The sequence below is a fragment of the Aplidium turbinatum genome, chromosome 6 (assembly GCF_918807975.1).
Source record: "Aplidium turbinatum chromosome 6, kaAplTurb1.1, whole genome shotgun sequence".
NCBI lineage: Eukaryota > Metazoa > Chordata > Ascidiacea > Aplousobranchia > Polyclinidae > Aplidium > Aplidium turbinatum.
In genome coordinates this window covers 4,855,593-4,879,678 of record NC_137477.1, presented here as the reverse complement: position 1 = coordinate 4,879,678, position 24,086 = coordinate 4,855,593, and the positions used below count along the sequence as shown (strand labels likewise).

At 37.7% G+C, this 24,086-nt stretch overlaps 1 protein-coding gene across 1 annotated transcript; it reads left to right on the top strand.

Annotated features, from left to right (window-relative positions):
• LOC145771680 (phosphatidylinositol 5-phosphate 4-kinase type-2 alpha-like) lies at window positions 1-24,086 on the top strand. The gene is made up of 10 exons (XM_082583413.1): window positions 1-180; window positions 5,306-5,403; window positions 5,895-5,991; window positions 6,664-6,816; window positions 10,845-10,991; window positions 11,707-11,859; window positions 12,172-12,316; window positions 13,345-13,455; window positions 13,889-13,992; window positions 18,602-24,086. Exons 1-10 carry the CDS (start codon window positions 34-36, stop codon window positions 18,701-18,703), a joined length of 1,257 nt encoding a protein of 418 aa, XP_082439539.1. The 5' UTR covers window positions 1-33; the 3' UTR covers window positions 18,704-24,086.

Below are 24,086 nucleotides of genomic sequence, written 5' to 3'. Positions count from 1 at the left end.
TTGTGTTGAGGACACTGTGTTGGTTCAAATGCCATGGCTGCTTCAGCAGTATCCGTATCTAAAGAATCCAATCAGTTAAAAATGAAGTCAAGAAAAAAGCATTTCAAAAAACAAAAGCAAAAGTTATTTCGAGCAAGTGAACCATTGATTAGTGTTTTTATGTGGGGAGTTAATCACACGGTAAGTTTCCTCATTCAATTTTGGAGACTTCAGAAAGGAATTTGTCTAGAAAAATCACTTTTGCACTTATCATTTTACAACTATTAGATGTATATTGTACAGTATATAATGTGTTTGGTAAATGTTATTACAGACTCTGTTTTCCTTCGGAATGGCCCGTTTTGGTGAGTCCGATTCGGTGAGTCCGATCCCTTAACGGGGGATTTTTTCAATTTTTTTTTTTTAATTATCGGGTACCGTGGCCTAATTATCATTGCCGTTTTAGGGTTAGGGGTTAGGAGTTAGAGGTTAGGAACTCATCGAATCAGACTCACCGAATCGGACTCACCGAATCGGACTCACCGAATAGTAGCAGACCCGTTTTCCTTAAACTTAAAAATGATGTTGAACCTCTTGAGGAGCATGGCTAGAGAGCTAGAAGTATTCATTAAATAACTTTAAAGTTCACAGCTGTGTTGAAAATTGTTTCATCATTGTCATCACAATTCGGTTTTGTCCCCACTAGTGGGGTGACTAATTCTTTCCTTGCTGTGATTGCCTTAACTCCTATTCTCCATCTTGTTTTGTCCATCGCATCTTCTTCCTTCAGTCCAACTTTGTCTGCCTTATTCTTCACCTGTTCTTTCCATGTTCTTCTTGGACTTTTTATACAAAAGTATATTGTATTGTTCATTGGCTCATTATGTGTATCATATGTTAATACAATTACATGTAGAGATGTACCGATATATCAGTGTCGGTGATATCGGCCATTTTTGAGTATCGGTATCGGCAAGATTTGGCCGATACTAAACACGTAAAAAAGGCGTTTGCTGCAGATTTTCTACAGAAGCAAAGATATAATTTTTTTAAAGTAGTAATTAACGTCACATTGATGTAGAAAAATAACAACCTGTTCAAATTTTTAATACATCACACTCCCATAACTTCTTGCGCGCATGTTTTAACATTGGTTGCTTACAGTGATTCTTTCACTTAAACAAAACGTTTTGTTTCAGCAGTTTTGTGTTGTTCGATTCTTAAGTTGTGTAAGGACTCTAAGGAGACTCAATTTCTCCAATATTTATCATTTGTGTTTCTTTTTTACTCTCAGCAGAGTAGGCCTATAAAACTTGTAAAAGTTTTCATCCATACAACGTCACAAATTATATTATATCTCAAATCGGCATAATGACGTGACATCATCTAAACGTAACAGCTATAAAAAAAAACACAAAAATGTGACGCAAATCGGCAACATCAAAAGACATAGATGTTTTCTTTACTGTGGCTGTGGGAGTTCGTTGCGCAATGCGCAGCCTACTTACTCTGACATTGTTTAAGCTTGATGAGTTTATTACAATGAAAAGTGGAAATTAAATCACAAACTGATAGAACCAGCTTACTAAAAACAACCAAGTTACATGGGTTTTTTAAACATTTAGCAGTGTAAAAACGATGCAAAATTTTACATTTTTGGTACCTGGGTAGTCTTGGCCTGGCAAAAGCTTCTCAACCAAACGACAAGCACCCTTAGGGGTAGGAACTTTAACATACTGATATCCAATTGAACAAACCCGAACCACGAACCATCAGATGTTAGGTTGTCCGTCCAATTGTGACCATTTCAACATTCAGCCAGAGAGTTGATTATTACTTTAAACTTTTATTGGTAAATACACAACAAACAAGAGCAATAGCAGTGGTGGGAAGTTGCATTTTTCCTTTGTGCCGAGAAACGCAACCTTGATGACATCATGAACAGCGTAGCTTCTGATTGGTTGATGGTTCGTGGTTCAATGGGATATCAGTATGTTAAAGTGCATACCGCCCTTAGGTTGCACATTACTTGTCGAATAATTTTTGTACGACTACACAAATGACTTGGTTTACATTTTACATCTTATTATCAATTATGATAGCCACCGGCGCGGAGTCCCGAGCGGGCGGGCCGCGCCCGCCGGACATTTCAGAAATTAAAAAAAAAATTAATGCAAATTTAAGTCCCAAAATTTCTGTAACCATCTGCCACCTTCTGATACTAGCCTACTTCCTTTATTCGCAGGGTTTTGTCGCCATATGATAGGCCCTACTAGACCTACTAATTCAGCAAATAGTTTTTGTCAATTATTGCCATTGTTACATTCATGCAACGTTAAACAACGTTGATTCACCGTTAAACGAGCAAAAGTGTCCAGCCGCACCGTTTGTTTCCACTCTGCCACTCGTAGCCTAGTGCTATAAATCAAGTAAATTGTGCAAACCTGTGACGAAATTCATTCGCGGCAAAAGTCTGACCGCAATTTCCACTGCTTTTACATCGTTTTAACATCGCCAGATGTTAAATCGGTGTAAAAACTGTAGCATTGTTCTTCAATGGAGTAATTTTCTCTCAAATGACGTTATCAATTGCCACCATGCCTGCATCATGACCGCTCACAAAGAAGAAGTTAATGTACTTGACAAAGACAAAATAATTGCGCAGTTCATCTCCGAAAGCACTGTTCAGAAAAACACATTTTTTGTTTAACTATGCTATGGAGCACCGTTTGTAAAAAAGTGTTTTATACCTTTTGTTCTTTTCCCCACTATGGGCTTCTCGGGAGCTGAATTGCTGTAAAATCGCTTCTGCGTTGCATTACAGCATCTTGTTTCTTATCTGTGCGCCCGCTAGGAGCGACTTATCGTATGAACCCACTTACCCACCGATGTATTGTGTGTGTGTTATCGTGTTGTATCAACGATAGTAATGTAATTATGGAACTAGTACAGTATTGCAGTTTTCGTCCCGCAACCCACACATACCAATCACAAAAAATATGCAGAACTGAATTATCAGGACCAGACATTGTTGTGTACCAATTATATTTATTACTTGTTTCCAAATCATGTTAGAGGAGACATAGACTTAAATGTAAAACTAGGCTATCCCAACAACCTAGCAAAAACGCACAAAATAACCTTTATGACGTGACAGTATGTGTCCGCCCGCCCAGCTATTTTGAAAACTCGGCGCCTATGATGATAGCCTATTTGGAGAGTTTGCGCAAACCCTTCATTAATTTTTCAGAAACCCCAATTATGATGTAATGTTTCTTCCCTTATACCCCAGTCCTCAATCACGTTGGCCTTTCATTAATAAAACCTACTATTATGACACAACATTGAGTTGGGATTGGATTCTTGAATCTTCAAGTGCCAAGGACTTGCAAATCCGTCTATTGTCACTCATAATGATGTAATATTGCCCCTTTGGCACCTAATGTTGCCCATTTGAAGTTCCCCTTGCTGCTCTATAAATTTCCTAACTTGGTTGGTTTTGTGGCGTATTTTGGAATTTATTTATTGTAAGCGCCAAACTCAAACACAACTAATTTTGAACTTTGGGAATTTTTTGGTTTTAGACTAATTTGTCACTGCGTCAGTCGCGGTGGTGCCACGGCTTGTGTTTTAGCACAAGATCTTGTGGTTTTACTTTTGATCCTGTGCTCTTGTGCTTTAAGTTTTACCTTATTTGCATTAAACTATTAAAAAAAGCTTTGAATTGGCATAATTTGCTAATATTTGGCCAGTTATTTGGCCAGAGACTATTGACCACCTGCAACCTGTCACAGGGACCTTTGACCACAGGGTACATTTCATCCCAAGATTATTGGGTACGAGTTCTAGTTTATCCACAGAGCATATATATTTTGTCTAGTGCAGAACACATCCAAACCCACTCCATTATAATTGTATTGTGACATCATCATACTTCCAGTTGAAGGTTAATTTGTTTATAGCTTGTGTTTTCCTGTTTCAAATTACATGTTGGATCATTTTTACGTGGTGATGGAAATTTCTATTTCACACCATTATGCAATATCTCATGGTGAAATGTACCCTGTGATAGTGCGATATGTCCCTGTGACAGGTCAGATGCAGTCAATTATCTCAGACATGCCAAGTCGACAGCATTAAATTGGGGAGCAAGTCTATTAGGCGCCGGTCAAATAGGCGCGCACACTGTGGCGTCAGGATATTTAGGTGCGGAGCACTGTGGCGCCCGTTCATTTAGGTGCTATTCCTAGTAAAGTCTGCAGATTGTATCGGCTTGGCAGGTAGGGTGAATGGGCGATGCTTTTCACACAAAATGTTATGTTATATTGAACAGAAAAATATGTTGTTTTGTTAATACGCGTGCATTTGTTTGTTGGTAGTCATGCTTCAGTGAGTGAAGTTGCTTTATCCGGCAATGCTTTTCACACAAAATGTTGTATTGAACAGAAAAATATGTCATGGCTTTCGTGAGGGAAGCAGCTTAAACCGGCAACGCTTTTCACACAAAATGTTATACTGTATTGAACAGAAAAATATATTGTTTTTTTATTGGGCGTGTTTGGCATTTATTTGTTGTTAGTTCAGGTTTGCGTCGGCGAAAGCTTTATCAATAAATTATTATTCAAGTTTCCGAACATGACTGAGTTCACTTTTAGTTATGTATAAGTCAAATAATAACTACACTAAACACCAGTAAAAAATATACCGTAGCCTATATTCAAGCGGGTGGTAGGCTTGAGTGAAGAGTAACTTAATTTTTCGTCAAAACTCCGACTAGGTTTTGCCAAAGCTGAGCTAATACAATCTGCAGACTTTACTAGGAATAGCACCTAAATGAACGGGCGCCACAGTGCTCCGCACCTAAATATCCTGACGCTACAGTGTGCGCGCCTATGTGTCCAGCGCCTAACTGTCTGCGCCTAAAAGACATGGACCCTTAAATTGCTCTAATTTTGGTAAATACTAAACCATTACATGTATAACACTGTAGAATTTGTTATTTTGGCTTGATCAAAATTTTTCATCACACTTTCAATAAAAAGTCTTTATGAATGTTAAGACGTATAGAATCATCATCCATTTTGCTTCAAACAAGCCTGGTCTTTATCCTGAAATGTCAGTCAGGGTCGATCAGTTGTCTGTAGCGACTTTTCCATCTCTCTTCATCTGTTACATACGGTAGGTCAAAAATTAGTAGCTTGGTTTTCTTATTGCTTTTTCTTTATTCCTTACCACTAACCACTGTCAATTGTAATTTCTGTGTTGGACTGTCAACTCAAATAACTTCTGTGGTATCTATAAGACTATACATGAAAATATTTTTCAGATCAAAGAATTATCGTGCATGCGAATGCCATTAATGCTTATGCCAGATGACTTTAAAGCATATTCTAAAATAAAAATTGACAATCACATATTCAACAAGTACGTATGCTAAGTATATATTGTGTGATTTAATGGAGAGTTTTCTGTTGTTTTCAGAAAATATATATACATATAGTGATTGTTTCATTTAAATTTTGTTTTATTATAATTTTATTTAATTATTAAAGTGACTTCATTGAATGTTTTTGTTCTTATTTTTAGATAGATAGCAATTTGCATTCATCCAATGCTCACTTTCTCACAATAATCTAATCTCTTAACATACTTTGTTAAGAAACAAATTTTCTCGATAAATAGAATCTTTAGTTAAAATGGTATATAAATACATTCAGATAAACTGTGCAAAATTTATATTGATATGTAATTTTCACTTCAAAAGAGTTAACCAATCTTCAGTGCTTGAGGTTTGAGATGTTAAATCATTATCATCAATCAACTGAAAACCTTGTAATATAAATGGAAGCTTACTCAAGTGTCATAAATCCTTGATCAGTGGACTTTTTTAACAAATTCACATTGAAATTTTTCAGAGAAAACCTCCCCAGTCACTTCAAAGTGAAAGAATACTGCCCTCTGGTGTTCAGAAGGTTACGAGAAATATTTGGAATTGATGACAAAGACTATGTGGTATTGATGTTTTTAAATACACGCAATGTTTGACATAAATTATGCATTAGGACTACAGTTTTTAAGCTTGTCATATACTACTGAGTGAAATACTACAAAAAACATGTCATGGTATAGATCTGTGTTCCAAATCTCTATGTAATTCACTCAACATTACTAATTAATAAGGTCACTGCAGTAACCAAGATTCCTGATCACCTCAGATTGAAGCATTGCATACATTGTCACTTTTATTAATTGCACAAGTGGTGACCAAATGACCTTTATAAACATGCAAATTGATGCATTTTTGGAGCACAGATTAATGAATGCTTTTAATAAGTCATAAATATGTATTGCATATGGAAATTAATATTAAACTTCTGCCATTCTATCAGAATCGTCATATAAAATTAGTAAAGCACTAATGCTTTTCTTTTGGCTTCACCCTTGAAGGTTGTACTTTAAACTTACAAATCTAAAGCAAATTATGAACAATCCGTTTGACATGGATTGGACCCGCATGATTTGACATCATGCAATTGACCTCACGTCCTGTGTGTAAACATTTTCTGTTTGCTGCCATTTCCACCTCTCCTGATCTATTTCCTTGTCTTGTGGTTGAATTAATTTCTGATGCCCAGTAATGATAAGTATGGTTGTATTAATCAATGGCATTTCATTGTTTATTAGAATTCTTTATGTGTGAGTCAACCAATCAGAGTAGAGGACAAAGGTCGATCTGTTGCGCGGTTCTTACATTCTTGTGATGGAAAATTTGTTATCAAGACACTTACCGGCGAAGACATTGCTGAGATGCACGGTTTTTTACCTAAATATCACCAGGTATGTTATGCTTGAGCAAACTTGGTATTGATCGCATCTTATGTACGCTTCATTGGCCATCAAACATAGTTTTTCTTTATCTTCTAATGACACAGACGTAAATAATTGATGAGAAGAGTGAGAAACTTTAGGTTGTCTATCGGCAGTTTTCCTTTTACCTTTGTATATCATTGCTGTGTTACTGTCTTGAGCAAAATCGTTCATCATTTAGAACGATTTGCAACAGAAATCCAGTTTTGTTGACCAGTTGTTATTTATGTTGATATGCGATTTATGTGCGCTTTTGATTATTCAACAGCGCTGGTGTGTTGTAATACTTGTAAGTGTGAAATAATGTCATGTCCTACTCTAACAAGTGACAAGAAGCTTACTCAAGCAACGTTTTCTGGATACGAAAAAGGCCTTTTACGCAACACGAACAAGTAACGGTGACCTGGTATGCACAGCGATGTTTCTTTATATTATACTATTGAAGTAGTGCAGTACTCGCGGCCACCAATCCAGCCATCAATGAGCTTCATCGATCATTCTTCACTTTTTTCTCTCCATCGCTCCTTTTAACTCGGATATTTTTACTCCATACAACTTCGTAAATCTCTCCTCATCTTATATTGATTTTTCCTTTTCTCTACGGTACTTCCAAAGGTTTTCATACCTGGCTTTGAACCATGCAAATATCATGCGTTTTAACCTAAAAATTTGTTTGCTTTTTTTAGTCGAGTAGTCACATTCAAAAATTGTATGTGATGTGAATGTGATTATGTATGTATTGATTCCAACTACTAACGTAAAAATGTGATTACATCGCAAGGATATTTCATGATGGTGATTTATACAGCAGCGGATCATCTGTGATGTCGTTGTGTTTTTTTTTTTTGGTACCTGTCGTAGTTTTACTGCTGCTCCGCGGCACACAGTTCAGAATCGAAGCGTTTTTTTTTATAACCTCCTTGGTTGCAAAGCGTTTACCAAAGTGCATGGTGATACTTTAATTGCTTGATGTCAATCAAAAACAAGCCTTCAATGCGTTTCAATGTTCCACTTCCTGTTGTATGTTTCCATAGAAATATTCAGATGGCTTTGGTTCGCAATACATTGCGAAAAGAAGGAAGAAATATGATTGAGCAATAGGGTGTTTTGTATTTAAATCGTTCCCATGCACAAAGTGATATATCACTGTTCAGTTTTATTAAAACTGCGAATAGATTTTCTGCCTTTATAGAGGAATTCATCATCACGCTCTAGGAATCTATTGTTTGGCTTCACGAATTTATTAAATAGATATTATGCTTTTGCACGTCACAAAAAGCTCAAAAACGAACAATACCGTATTGTCCGACCAGTCTAATTTTCAACCACACTAAATGAGAGGCAACTCAAGAACATCCTTGCATGCTTAAAAGCTTGTAATTACTTGAACCATTCAGGTTCACTTATTGCATGTTCACTTGCATCGGGCACGTCTTGCGGTTTGCATCTGAAAAAAATAATGACATCATTTGTGAAAGTGCAGTAGATGTTGACAAGTTTGTCAAATCCGGCATTGTTCTTGTCGGCAAGACACGTGTTCATTAGTCACCACCAGTCCACCATAGATGTTGGATCTCTACGATGACGTGATAATAAATGCTTTGCAATATGCGGCGTGACGTTAATGCAATGTGTTCGTTCACTTGTAGCATGTTGCAATGTTGTCCACGACTGCAAAAGTTGTTCATATACGTGATTTGTAAAGCAAAAACATTTTCCACTTGCAAAGCCACTGACGTAGCTTTGCATATTTTTAGCTAAATCGCGACAACTTCGTGTTGTGAGAATAAGGCATACGCGGCTTCATTGTAATCCCAGCACAAATTGCTACAAGTCACCGCACTGCGACGGGAGGTACACGTGTCTGGTTAATTGTGTGTGACTACATTAAACAACATGTAGCAGCACTAACGTCCATTTTCATGCCAAGTTAATCACTCAGCCAGCTATTTTAAGCTGATTCTATCGCATTGATAACTCGACTGTTGTTCTTATAATCTTTGAACAAATGTACAATGTACAATTGTACATACGTTTACTAAGGTTCTAAATAAGACCAAGTTCTGCCACTTTGCAGCAGGTTAATACAATTCAACTGTTCATACCATGTGTTTTTCGGCAATCGATTGTAGCAAGAATTGACAGCGATTGACATGTGTTTCGCCCATGAGGCTGGGCTCATCTGTATCGCACCACTACTTCATGCCACATAGTTATTAACCGCTGCTTTTGTCAGTCAATTGAATCTTTATTTTGTAGTGAGTAGTCGCTAGTCAGGTAGTGCTGACGTCAGGAAGACCGCTCTTTCTCAACTGTTCATACCATCGTAATTTAATAACAGTAGACCGAGTTATTCCGTTATTTTGTTATTTTTTTAACTGTATAATTTCCTGTGTGGGCGCCAGTCTTTTGAGCCTACCTGTTGGCTACTCCAGTGATCGACAAACTTATTGTGCTTTTACCCATCTCGAGCACTGTTTAGATGCAATTACTCTGATGTCATACGAAAGTTTACTAACTAATACACATTTCAAAATTTCGATTTTAAGCAGGCTGGGCTAAAGTAGGAAAACCCTGTTTTGAGGCCCAAGCTATTCGTTTGAAATATTACAACCATCATGCAGCATAAGAAGCAGTTTCACATGTCACACCAAGCAAAAAAAATGAAATAGGTTACACTATATGAACTTGATTGCTTTTATGCGTGTTGTATTTTCAATGGGCAATATAGTCGGCCCGCGACACTGATAAAGTTGCGAATTTGGCATCGTGCCGAAATAGCTGTATCACTGCTGGTCTATACATTTAATATGATTTCAGTGCAATTAAATTGTGATGGTATGGAAACTATTCCGATTTCAAAGGGTTATCTCCGAACAAGATTGATATTTCTTTTTCATTTTTGAATTCACTTCCAAAGGATTTCCGGTCAAAGATGCGATTTAGGAAAGATACAAGACTTCCTCATTCAAAATTTTGACAGATTGACAAAAGGAGATGTTCTTAACGTTGTTCTTGTATTCGTGTCATTACGAAAAATCTGCAATCTTGAACTCATGCAATCACCCAACAGCCGCAATACTAGTTGCATGCGTAATAGGTGAAGACAAGATGCCTGAAATACAGAAAGGTGTACCGTACCACTCACACCAAACTCAACTTTTATGCCTCACGAAGTAACACGGCCCCATGACTGAACCTCCCCTGATCCACTTGGGTCGGTCAGGCTCAATCCAGTGCAAACTGGAATTGGCCGCTTTCATTCCAGTTGTAGTACAAGTGAGACTTGTATCCTCAGTATCTAGTTTGCAGATGCGGTGCAATTATATTGTTCTTGGTTTGGTTTGAACTTGGGTCGTTTGTGCTTATGTGTTAGGATCAATACATTGGTCACTAACATTTTGGTCTACGATATGGCAAGTTTGGTTACGTTAAGTCACGTACGCAACCAATCCATCCAAATCGTCTTATAAGTGATGCTACGAAGACCGTAATGAAATGAAAGTTTCGATACTAACTGCACGATCTATTGTTTTAGCTGTCTCTATATTAGCATGACGCAACCATTACCAATATTAATTTGCGTCTTTGCGTGACAGCTGCCAATCATTTCTCTAGTATGCTTGCAAGCAACAAAAACTTTGTGCAAGTAAAAAGTGCTTACAAGCACTGACAAAGCCACAACAAAACACGCTTCTATGCAAGGACGAATGAGAACGATATGTACTTATGTAGTGATCCCCACTCCCCAGACAGCAAATCAGTCGTTTTTACATTGATTTAACATCTGCAGACGGGTTTAACTTTTGCAATGTAAGGATTTTAATCAATGAAAAAAACGACTGATTTACTGTCTGGGAAAGGACAAACTGTTTTAACCAGGGCTGAGAAGTCCGGTGAAAAATATCAGACTCCTCGGATTACAACGCCGACTGCTAACATGCCACAATCCCTCCGACTCCACAGCCCTGGTTTTAACATTGGAATATGCTTTTCAGTACGTTGTGGAACACAACCGAAAAACCCTTCTTCCCCAATACCTTGGCATGTACAGGCTCACATTGAACGGGGGAGAGCATTATATGATGGTGATGCGAAATGTCTTTAGTTCGCAATTCAAAGCACACAAGAAATACGACTTAAAGGTAGGTCAGCGTGGATTTCACTGGAACTTTTTAGGAGTAAAATACATGAAAGAAAAATTCAAGTAGTTTGCTGGATCGTGCAAGCAAGAACAAATGAAATTTTGGTTTTTCATTACCGTTCTTTGCATGCGTTCTACAGTCTACCTGGTACAATCTACAAAAGTCCTTGTGTTGTGCTGCACCATGCATTCAGTGCAGACAAAAGAGTTGAAAAGATCATTTTTCACATATTGCTGTGTTTGCAGTTATACTTGGACGTAGCGGCAGCTATCTGACGTTTACCTAAATTCATTATTATTCGCTAATTTTACCAGTAGTTTTCGCGAGTAAATTATACACTTCGCTTTTGCTGCCTTTGTAATCAAGAAGGAAGCTAGTAAACCAAACCTGTTTGTAATATCAGATCAAACAAAAAAGTTTAACTTTGTTCGGACAAAAAGTTATTCCTTAGTTTTACGTCATTTTTATAATGTAACGTAATCTAATGTTGGCTCATAGTTATGAAGTGACGATCTTAGCAGCCCAAGACGCTTTTCAGTTGGCCCAATCAAGTTGTATCAGCCACAGTCAATAAAGCATCTAGTTTATATTGTCGATTTTGTGACATTCTGTCTTGTCAACGGCGTATTTTCCCTTGTGGCTCATTCCGATTGTGCAGTGAACTAATTGACTTTCTCTTTCAACCACCTCAATGTGTTATTTGTTCTTGCTGAAGGGTTCCACTGTCCAACGAGAAGCAAGCTCGAAAGAGAAGAAAAAAGAGTTTCCTACTTTCAAAGACAATGACTTTGTCAAGGACAACGTCAAGATATATCTCGATTCTGAAAGTCGATCAGACTTTCTCACCAAACTAAAAGCTGATGTGGAAGTGCGTTGAAGTTTTTCACTTTAAGTGTAACCTAAACAGCAAAATACGTCATTTTTACATTGATTTAACGTCTGCAAACAGTTTCTTTACTTGCTGAATTTATTAATTAAACTTTCAAAAGAGACATGGCTATTGTTTTTATTCCATGGCAATCTCCCTATGGTTTATTTCTTTAGTCAATTTCCTGCTTTAAAAATGCTCTATTCAATCAAATAAACTCTTTTGTGTTACTGCACAGTGCACATACAAATTGTCAAATTCCATGCAGGTTTGTGGTCTGCTGCTCGATTCTATGGGTTCTTTTTTCTCTAGTTTTTAGCTTCTTTGAAACTGATGGACTACAGTCTTCTTGTTGGCATTCATGACTGCACCAGACCAGACAGGTACGGTGAGCACATGTACAAGGATCAAGAGGGGAACGGGCAGTTGGACGGAAGCCCCGTGGAAGAAGATGCAGGTAAAACTATGTTCATTTTTTTCCAGCTTCTTATCATATTGTCTGTCCCCTTCCAACAAGCAAAAGTTTCTTTGCATTGCTTCAACGACTCTACACGTTGAAACGAGATAAATTCTGTTGACAAAACATTTGTGGTTTACACGTCGTTAAAACGCCAATAAACATGTTATCAGTAACAAGACACCGTACATCCCAGCCACAAAATCAATCCTTCTTTACATTGATTTAACGTCTGCAAAAATTGAATCAAAGTAAAAATGTCTGATTTTTTGGCTGGCATATATATAACACGACACTTTTCGCTGGCGCGCCGAGTTGATTTGTATTGCAATATACTGCTGAGGTAACGGACTCTCGATCAATAGGTTGCTTTTTTTGCTAATCCCTGTTGTTGGTGGGCAGCAAAGGGCAAAGCATACTCCGAGCGAAAAGCTGCTTGCGTTATTAACGGTGCGCTTTTTGGTCGCCAGCAACATAGTGATTACGCTACTTGTACAAAAATATTATATATTATACCTATATATGTTTTATATTTCTTCCAAAGAATATTTTGGGGAGTTTTTGGCGCTTACGCTTTTTAATTAAGTTTTAATCTTTGGAAAAACAACTAATCCCGGCTAATGTCCGGTGGTTGATGATTACGATGAAGTTGCCGGTTGGGTTAGGTCGCTAGGAAGTCAATCTCCATGTCTACCTGCTCAAGCTTACTATTCGACAGTAAATAAACTCTTTCTAAACTTCACAGGTCTTTTGACTATCATGTAGATTATACACCGACTATTTAATTCACTTGACATACTCGGAGAACGAAGGACATTGAAGTAATTGCCCACACTGTGTCTTCTGCGGGGGCCTGCCACACTTCCTATTCAGCAAATCAATATTTTTTTGCAAATCCTTCCTTTGTCATGACGTTGGTCAATTCAAAAATAACTGATTTGTTGACTGGGTTACTTAGCCAAAATCCTACTTCGTTTGCACCAAGTAATTCGTTTACGTCTTTACAATGCAACGTAATGTTATTTCAGTGACGAGCACAACCCCTCCTGGCTCCCCGAATGGTGATTCTACTCGGCCGGACTCTGCCACGGAAGATGACGAGCTAACTGACAGCTTCTATGGCGTCCGTTGTGATCCAAGTAAACATTTCATCAGACTGCAGATCAGTTGTTATTTACATTGATTTAACGTCTGGAATCCATGTAAAAACGACTGATTTTTTGACTGGCAATATCGAACCTTGTGTCGGTGGTTATGGGCAGAAACCGTTTCGGTTTGGTTCAGTTCCAGAGTCCACTGCTGAAATTACACAATAGATTGGTAGATTCCATTAGCATCGAATCCTTTGGAAAATTGCGATAAAATGTTTCTATTTACATGCGCCATGTAGTTTCTTTTTATCGTTTGAACTTGTTTTTAAAACCTGTTTAAAGTAATTGTTTACAGAAATGTTTTCCCATAAATAATTAAAAAAACATTACAAAATTGTTGCAGTGCGGTTTATTGAGGTAAACAACAGGTACTTCGGGTACTTCTGCTGAACATCACAACAATATTGTTTGTTTATTTCAGGTTCCCCCAAGTCCGAAGTCTACTACATGGGTTTGATAGATATTTTGACACATTATGACACAAAGAAGAAAGCTGCCCACGCGGTCAAGACGGCGAAACATGGGGTGAGATTAACTGGTCAATTTTTAAATTCTTCGCTTTTTAAAATTCGTTCAAAAACGGTTTACATTTCAATTTCATTTGCTCTAATTTTTGTGTTTTTTGTCATAACGTTCGTCGTTTTTTTTTTTTTTTTTTTTTTTTTTACAAAAACACAAGTTTTGTATTTGCCGTCATTATTTGCATGACCACGGTTGGCACGTGTAGCAAACTGATTCTTTAAAATGGGATATTTTGAGAACCCCTCATGTATTACGTCACATTTTCCTGCACCCCAAAGATATATATTATATATACTACACCACATACATCTATTATTGTTTTCTTGTTCACTAACCGGTAAACTTCATCATACCAGTCACAAACTTTATTATACTTGATGCACAGCCAACAACAGGCAAAGGTTGTTGTGATTGGTAATGTTACTTGTGTCGAGTCATTTCTCATCGATCGAAAACCCTGCGGCGGCTGTGACGAACAATTTGGTGAAATTCTTCTTTCTGGATTCAAGTTGTTGTTCTGTATGCTTTATTCTTTAGTGACTGCGGCCACTATTTCTCTAAAATTTCCATCAAAACATCAATTACTCCTATGCATTGATTGTATGGTTCTTACAAACCGAGCCTTGAACTTTTGACCTGCTTTCAAATTATGTCTCAGTGGGTTTGTTGCTACATTTTAATTTCCCGCCTGCTCGAATTTTAACGTTTTTTTGCATTGATTTTAACATCAACTCGGTTGTTGCTTTTTTTAATCAATTTTTCAATGGTAGTTTCTATGCAGCCAGAGTATGAAGTTTTTAAGACAAATATTTTGTTTTCGTATGCTTATTGCTTATGCAAAGTTTAGTGAAGCTCGACTAGTGAGGTCAAAGACCTAGTTTTCTAACAAAGTTTGTGTAGTGAGAATTGTAGTGTACGCTCGAGAGAGAGAGAGAGAGAGGAAGTAATAACTTTATTTGCCAATCAGATTTTATATTAGTTCATAAGCTTACGTGACAATAAACAACAATTCACAAAGAGAATTCTGAGGGATCCTTAGTGTTTGAATTTAACTAGTATATTCTGATTATATTGACTATACTCTGATACTATCTCGATAGTAGGATATTAGGCAATTGATTAGTTAGCTTTTGTTCAATAGTTCACTTGAGACCCCTGTTATGAGGACTGGGGAGTAGCCTACATATTATGTTTTGGAAATACAATCAAACTTACTAAAGAACATTCTCCATTCTAGAACTGAAGCGGTGTTTTTTATTTGTTAAGAGCTTTTTTAATTATCAAAATTGAAAGCTTTTCCATTTACAATATCAGCCTTGATTGAGTTAAAAGCTTCTTGGCTTAAGTGCCAGCAATGCTTTTGCTTGTCTCAACAGTCTTCCGCCTTTGAAACAACCTTGGATTTTGGGAACAATATGCATTATCAGCTTATCTGCTTTTACGGATAACCATCTGCGAATGGTTTTGATTAGGGCTGCTTTCGTTTGTTACATAAAGTTGCAGGGCTGCCCATTCCACGTCCTGCAATGTATGAATAACTGGTTTTGTTTTTATAGACATCTCAGACAGCAAAATCAGTCATTTTTACATTGATTTAACCTATGTAGACGTTGAATCAATGTAAAACTGACGGATTTAGGTGTCTGGAATGTTATTAAGGAAGATATTTTTTGCCGTTTTGGGGGTCTAGAAAATACCTTAAACTTCATGATTTCGCCAAGTGACCTGCAAATAACGATATTCAGAGATATTTTAATATCAGTCCTTAGAGATAACCCTTTTCGTTGCTGGCAATCTTTTATTTCTCTGCTGTGAGGTCGGTGAGTTACTGTGGGTTACTTGTTTTTGTTGCCAGAAAGAATGATAAAACTACTACATCGTGTCGCTCTACAACTGGTCATACACTTTTTAAAATGTTTGCATCGTGCTGACGATATGACACTGTTGGTTATTTATGACGAGGCAATCAGGCATGGACTAGGTTATTATCCTTTCATCGTATGAGAGAAATTCTTTCAAAAACATAGCAAATACAAATATATTTGTCTTTGGTTCAAGAAAATCACCTCTTTACCAAACTTGTGTAAGCAAATATACTAATTATACCAGCAAGCCAGGAAGCAGTTATGAAACGTATGCACGGCCAGCGTTAAGGGCTTCTAGCAACAATGGAAATGGGTGAGGAGCTGTAGTGTCAGAACCAGCCTTAGCCAGTAGCCTTCCTTATAAATGGGTCTGCTACTATTCGGCGAGTCCGATTCGGCGAGTCCAATTTGGCTAGTCCGATTCGGCGAGAGCCCTTTTCGGCGAGTTTCCTATTCGGCGATTTTTTGAAACTTTTTTTTAAATTATCGGGTACCGTAGCTTAATTATCATTGCCGCTTTTACATCGTTTTAAGGTCCCTAAACGTTGAAATAAGACCCTAACCCATAACTCTAACCTCTAACCCCAACCCCTAACCCTAAAACGGCAATGATAATTAGGCTACAGTACCCGATAATTTAAAAAAAAAATTCAAAAAATCGCCGAATAGGGAACTCGCCGAAAAGGGCACTCGCCGAATTGGACTCGCCGAAACGGGCCATTCCGCTTATAAATAACCCTACGAAAAATCCTGACAGATTATAAGTTTGCTATTTTAGTATACAGTAGTCCCGCTTGTGAAGCCTGCCTGGGAACCGGACGATTTTTGGATTTTTTCAGCAGAGGACAGTTCTTTGCCACTCCTATGCATTCAGTAATTCCGGACGGGACCAAATTGGGCTTAGTAAGCCGATGGTCCTTTCAACCGTAGGCTTAATAAGCGGGAACTACTGTACCTTTTTTTTACGTCTGTTGTTCCGGTGTGGCCTTCCGAGCGTGATGAAAGTTGCATCATGTGATCGTGGCAGTTTCAAAATCATCACGTAAAAAGATTTGTTTGATGAGGCAGCTTAGTAACAAGTATTATGTCGTCTCGAAATCAGGTAGTCTGACAGTTCTGTTGTAAATGTGCATTGTTTTATTGCAGTTCGGCGCAGATTTTTCAGTGAAAACCCCTCGAGTCTATGCTCATCGTCTAGTGCAGTTCTTTGACCACAATACAAATTGGGAGTTGGAGGTAGGAGAAGAGCAATGTGTCAGTGACGACAGTGATGAGGAATCCCAACTTCATCCGTCGGCTGCAAGAGATCTTTGTCGCAGATGTTCTTTCAATTATCCGTCATTTATGAGGTTTTGCTACAGTCATGAGGATTTAAGAGGGCAGAAAATAAAGCGATGCTCCCGTCTTCACAGATGCAAAAGTTCCAATGCCATGCCTAGGCGTCATGAGACGAGAGCATGCCGCGGCCGATATACAAACCACTAGATTGCCAGGTGAGGTATTAGAAAGATCAGCTGTCTGACTGGTTTGAGGCTAGCTTCTGACATCAACCAGAAGGTGTCTACAGCTGGGCTACTCAACTAATGTTTGCAAAGGTCCATTTTGACAAGTTGAATATTTTTGCGGTCCGGTGAATATTTTATATGCAACCACGAAAATTAAACAATCAGTAGCCTACGAGCACCGAAACATTTTTCAGGTAGTATGTAACACGATTTTTGTCCGACACAAACAAAGAAATAAAAAAGGAAAAAATATATTGTGTTTCTGTGTAGTGTAGCTGTGTAGATCGCACATCAGAGAAGACGGCAAAGCGTTGGGGGGTCTGGGGGCGAAGCCCCTAGCTCCTTAAATAATCACAAAAAATTGTTTTTTCTTAATGGAAATCTGTTTAAAGAGGCCCTAAAACGTGGCAATGAGGTTATTCTTCCAGAAGCCCGAGGTCCACCTTCAACACCTAGAAGGTCCGGATTCGGACCGCGGTCCGCCAGTTGAGTAGCCCTGGTCTACAGCTTTTATTTAGCTTATACGCACTCGCTTTAGATCGTCGTAAACATAACGGAGGACATCACAGATATTCTGAACTTTCTAGTCATAAAAAAAACACAGTGAGACTGTTCACCAGGCATTTGATACATAAAGTGACTTGCGTTCCTCTGGTGACTATAGGCTACTAGGTTTTTTGACGAAACGTCGGTAATAAAAGCTAGGTATCATCCTTAACATCAGGAGCTAACCTAGTAGCCTATAGTCGCTAGAAGAACGCAAGTCACTTTATTTTTCTAGTCATGTGTATTTCATTAATGCTGATATGGCGTTCTTGCTTATTATTGAAAGTGATAAGGTTTTAACTATTGTGGTAGGTTTAGAATTCTCATGGTGTCAATGTGTAAACCAGTGTCTCCAACCTGGGGTTGATGGACTCAAAAGGGGTACCTGCAAATACGTTGATTTTAGAATATAAGTTCTAAACTTTAATCGCTGAAATTAGTACATTCAAGAGCAATCTTGCTTCATTCAAGCAAGATTGGGATCAGCAGATTTGGTAATTCCTGGAGACTGTTTCATGTCTACAAAAAAGGTTCGGTACCACTGTATAACGCTGCAAGCCTGCAACGTACATTTTTTTTCTACATCCTTGTCAAATCCGCATCAATGCAAAGCATGTTACGTCATAATGTGAACTGTTGTGTACTTGGAGTATAAACATTGTCGTCATCTTCTCTATCGGTGCGTTTTATTTTCAGCATGGAGCAGAGATATCCAGCATACAACCAAGCCAGTACAGCAAGAGATTCTACGAGTTCATTTGTGACCGGGCCATCAGCTCCGTAGGACAGAAAAGCTAAAACTCGATGACATTAAAAAGCTTTATGTATTCATTCACTTCCTAAACCTGTTTATTTTTACAAATATTGCTAAGTTTCTTTTTATAACATGTTGTGATGTCGAACAAACGTAATTAAGCGTTTGGTTCATGCGTTTTGTAACTTGGAAGCATATCATTACCACACTTGTACTTGTCAAGCTCACATTGTTGTGTTTCATCACTGACCGCCATTTTGTAAAATACTCAACAGCCGATCTGCAAATGTAGCTTGTAAATGTTGTTTTGTTTGATAAGAAAAAAAAATCATCACATTTTATCGATTTTTTGCTGGCATCTCAATTTACCATCAGAATCGAGGTTCTTGAAGAGAAGGTATTTGTTTTGCTGTTTGCATAACTGATAAAAATTAACTAAAGGTTTTCTTAACTTTCAAGTCAATTCTTTGTTTTTTCGAAATTTCCGCTACCCGAATGGACCACTGCTACTTTTTGTGACCTTAAATAACCCCATAGCAATTGTTTGACCTGTAGTTACCTTTAGACGGATTATGACGTTTCGTGGTGTTTGATTATGTCCGGTTCTGATCACCATGCAAGATAAGTTTTCTCAACTTAGTTTCAATGTCATCTCCAACTGGTTTATACATTTAACTAAAACATCACCTACAAGGCAGGTTTTCATCCTCGCCATTAATGTGCATGCCATTGCTTTTCCAGCCATTATAATATGCTATTTTTACATTATCTCGACGTCTCTAGACGTTGAAACGATGAAAAAGTGACAGCTAGTGCAGGCTGCGAAACCACAAGGTCAAGCGATATATCTACACACCTTCATCTCAAGCTGCTGTGTTGGTTACAAACCCCGCAGTGGATTATGTGAGGATAAAAACTCTCAGAAAGTAACCACTTCGCCAGAAAAAAGGTTCTTTTTTGTACTGTATCAACGTCTTACAATGCAAGGAAGAGATTTTTTTCTGGTTAGATACGTAGTAAAACTCATTCATTTGTGCAATATTTGACGTGTCTTTTCAGAAACTAACAATTCTATATCATTTTGCGACGAAAAGTCAATAATTCGACAACACAAAATCGATGTGAGCTACTTGGCATTCAATTGAGCTGCTGCAAATCTTGTTTAAGTTTTATAAGATTGATTTCCGTTTTTGTGGACGTGCGTCAGTTTCAGGAAGCTATCTCAATATGTAAGATTTGCTATTTATTTGTGAAAGTAGCACTCCTGTCCAGATAAATTGCAGGTGGAAACGTGGTCGAATCACAAAAACTTTATGAGAATGGCATTGGTGTCCTCATACTAGTAGATTGTACAGGTAAGCATACGTATTTCAACTCGCTTAAAAAATTTAAACAAAGTACGTTAAGCCAGGGCTTCCCAAACTATGGGTCACAACCCTAAACGAGGTCGGAAATCGTAATTTTAGGTTCGCAAAACAGATAAAAAAAATGGGCCTACATTGGGTAGTTAACACAGTAAACCTACCACCAATGGGTCGCACAGAAAATTATCTTCTGAAATGGGGGTCGCACAATGAGAAGCCCCAATTTAGGTGACCAAAATAATGCTAATGGCTAAGAAGAGACAATCCAACAAATCAACCCATTAAAACAAGAGTCTGTTTTGTCTAAAGTTTGGATTTTATAGACGATAGTTTACCATACAGCAAATTGTTTGTTTTTTACAATTGATTCAGACGTTGAATCAATGTAAAAAACTGTTAATTTGCTCTCTGGGTTGTAAACGTGCTGGAATGTTTCAGTGCGTTCTATTTTTGGTTTATTCGACATCAACCAATGTTAGGTTTACGTTACAACTTCAAATTATAGTGAAGTACTCGGAATGGTTTTGGGTTTACTTAAACGTGAAATTAACCCACAATGGGGTTGTTGACCCCCTCCTGATTCATGTAAATGGTTTGAAACATTTTTTTAGCCATCTTGTTTCAGCTTCTGGAAATGTTTATAAAGAAGCAATTTGTTTTGTGTATTTTCTGACTTGCGTGGTGATCTGGTCTGATTTTATACATTAATCGGTATCACATATCAAAATATTGTGTTACGTTGTTACAAAGTTATATTTCAACATTTTATTTTCATACGTCTACCATATATTATGTTTGTTCTGAGCATATTGTCTGTTACTGTTGCATGCATTCGACACGGCTAGAATCATCAACTAAAATTTGTTTTTCTTTTCATTTTTAACTATGAAGGTAAATCTGTTGATCTCTTTTGGCTGTTCGTTTATAAATGTAAACATTCAACTAATTCAAAGTAGTGTTTCAATTAAGAAGTTTCCAACACGAATTCTTTTTCACAATAGTTCACACTCATTGTTAGCACTGTCATGTTACTGTAAGAAGGGGTTGACGATGCCGTTTCTATTCCCGCATCCCCAACTACTCTTTAATATTCAATTTACTCTACAACTGCTACCTTAGCTTGCCAATCTTGTGCAATCCACCTCAGCTTCTTCTCATGTTCAACATGAAATAGCAGTTGAAGTCATTCTACGTTCTACACCATGGACTGCCTAACCCGTGCATCACATCGCAATTTCATCGATGGTGGTTACACTTGCGCTTGCAGTTTCTCTAAAGAAATCGAAACTTTGTAAAAAATACCGTGGTCTAGGATAACGCATGGAATTTGTATTATCTTCGATGTTTGCTTCTCTTTTAATTTGATGTCGAATCGCTTCCATTCCAGATTCGATTCTCGTCAGTGAGTTTCACATCATCACTGTTTGAGATTCTTTTGAGCTGTGCTGCAATGCTTGGTCCAAGTTTGCAAGAAGCTTTCATAATGCGAAGGTCTTGTTAATACTGACAGATAAAAAAGTTGTTTGCTGATGCTGGCCTACTAATTGCCACGCCAACAGATGCAACTAGGTGTTGTTGCTAAAAAACACATTTTTGAAAATGTTACTGGCTTGAATCCATATTGCGTACTGCAATTGCTTGTATGCGATATCGCAAATAGCTCGTAAACAAAGATATATTTGCTTCATGGCCCCGTTCCCTTTCTTGAAAGATTCCAAGACGATACAAAGCTGCTTTTGAAATTCTAAAACTCGAAAAAGTATTTTGACGTTAGAATTAACAGTCAGACTGTTCAACACCTCTGTTAAATGGTCATCTGGTTTTAGCCCCATATCTTGGGCCCTGTCAGTGTGCTTGTTGGACCCCTCTAGTGGGCCTCCCTTTCGAGTTTAGGCCTACGTCTAGTCTCTACTGAAGATACTTTATTTAAGTTAAGCCTGTATTATTACTTGTGCGTCTGTATGCGCTCCTTGTAGTCGGATTGTATTGAAGATGTCTTTTCCTTCCTGTTGTTCTAACCGGCCAGTTGGAAAACTTACTTTACGATTACAGTAATGTATTTTATTGAATTACACTTGATTGTCCCACAAGAACATGAGTTTCAATTTATAAATAAAAAACTTGTGGAATGCTTTGTTGATTGGAAAGAAAAAGCAGTAGTTTCGTCTGCATAAACCGATTTATTTTGCTAACAAGCCTGATCGGTTAAAGCGATCACGATGGGGAATTACACCATGGTTTGTGTAAGGAAGCGCTGTTGTACAATTGTACATACAAACAGTTCATGTCATTTTTGTTGTTTCATTGCCGCTTGTGTTCATTTATGGAAAGCTTGGCTTAAGATAAAAATCTCATGCCCTGGACAAACTAAAGTTCCAGCACACTCGTCGTTCTTTGTAACTTCAAAACTTGTTGAATCTCGAAAGATTGTTATGTTACTGAATAGAAGATGAAATATCTTTGTGTAAAAATCTCCCATATTTTATTGTAGTCAGTCACCCCCGAGTCCTGTGTTTATCCAACTACCTATGTTTCGGGATTGCCATAACAGCAATGCTTTTCTGGGTTTACAACTAATAATGATGAGTTTTATTTTGCGCTGTTACCTGTCCTCATCACGGATGTGCTTTGTTCTTAGCCCGCTTCACTCGACGCATTGCCGAGTAAATGGGGTTGCGTGGTCTCGATTGATTGGATAGCGACTAAGCGTAGCGCCAGCTGCTGCCGATTTTTGTTTGTTTTCTTGTTCCTGAAGGGAGTGGAGCTCGTTTGGTTTTTCAAAAAACATGAGCGTTTGCTGATTCGCTGCTTTTGTGACGTCACCATCAATCGAGCTGAATTGTCGTTTTCATTGATGAAACATCTGGCTGACCTTTTTGTTTTCCTTATCAGAACAATGCAAATGATTTGTTTCTTACTCAGAAATAAGCAACTCAGAAATAATTACTCACAAATTGCACCGTATCAGCGTAAATGTAACCAGCTTGTTTTTTTATCTACACTCCTGTTCACCATGAAGAGTGGCTCTTGGCATTACATTCTTGTTTTGCTTTAAATTACGATTTTCTTTCTTGCCAAACCCCGTAAAATACTTCAGCCAGCAGATGGCAGTAGAGATGGACTCACTCCTCACAAATAAAATTCCAAAACGAGAACATGTTTTCTCATACTTTTCATTGACAACACAGCATTTGTGAACCACATTCCTCCTTGACGTAAAGTTTCGTCACTGGAAGTGTTCGAGTCGAAAATACTTTTGAATCCATCTGCATTTGTTTATCAACAGACAGACGGTGAAAATGTTAATGAAAAAAACACTAAATTTTGAGAGTTTTTAAATGCTTAAAGTCGTTGTATTTGTTACCTGTCGGCGTTAATATTAATCCCATGGTTGCCGGAAGATACGGCCTGATTTGTTAGATTCTGCAGACTTTTCCAGGCTTTGGTAACTGTCTGAATAAAATTTTCCTAAAATTATATTTTTACGTCATTTTTTACTGTCTTTTCCAGTTGACAAATTAGCTCTTAACATCACCAGGCTTTAAAAAAAAGACCATTAGATTCAGATAATTTCAGTCAGACTGTTAGCTGCTTGCTAACAGTCTTATTGAACGTTTTTCAATTTACTTTTTCTCATTTGTTACTGCTTTCCCAAGGCAACAAAAAGCTTTTATTTCGTTACGAGTTAGCAAAAAGTAAAAACATCTAGATAATTTTAGTCAGACAGTAGTTGTAATCAAAATGTGACAAATCAGGCCTCACTTACAGGTAATTCTCATTTCCTTCGTCTACAGTGGGGTTGCGAGTGTGTTGCCATTTTTGTTCAGAAGTACTATTTAACCCAAGTCATTTGCAATGTACCGTACCAGTGACTTTCTTATTTAGTGGGTTGGTCGACAAAGCGCAGAAAATGTTTTCATTGTAACTGCAGTTCGTATCGTCTGATTGTTATTTGTCGGTAACCAACTGATCAATCTAAAACCATCTCGTTAAAGAATTGAACGGTCTAGTCACTGTGTGTGTATGCGTGTATCCATTGCCAGTAAGTAAATGCAATTCACTC

Bases quoted from the DNA above. Each gene is read 5' to 3' on its own strand.
- LOC145771680 (XM_082583413.1), top strand. From the start codon at position 34: ATGGCTGCTTCAGCAGTATCCGTATCTAAAGAATCCAATCAGTTAAAA. The intron at 181-5,305 runs GTAAGTTTCCTC...AATATTTTTCAG, and splicing joins TGTGGGGAGTTAATCACACG to ATCAAAGAATTATCGTGCAT. The intron at 13,456-13,888 runs GTAAACATTTCA...TGTTTATTTCAG, and splicing joins TGGCGTCCGTTGTGATCCAA to GTTCCCCCAAGTCCGAAGTC.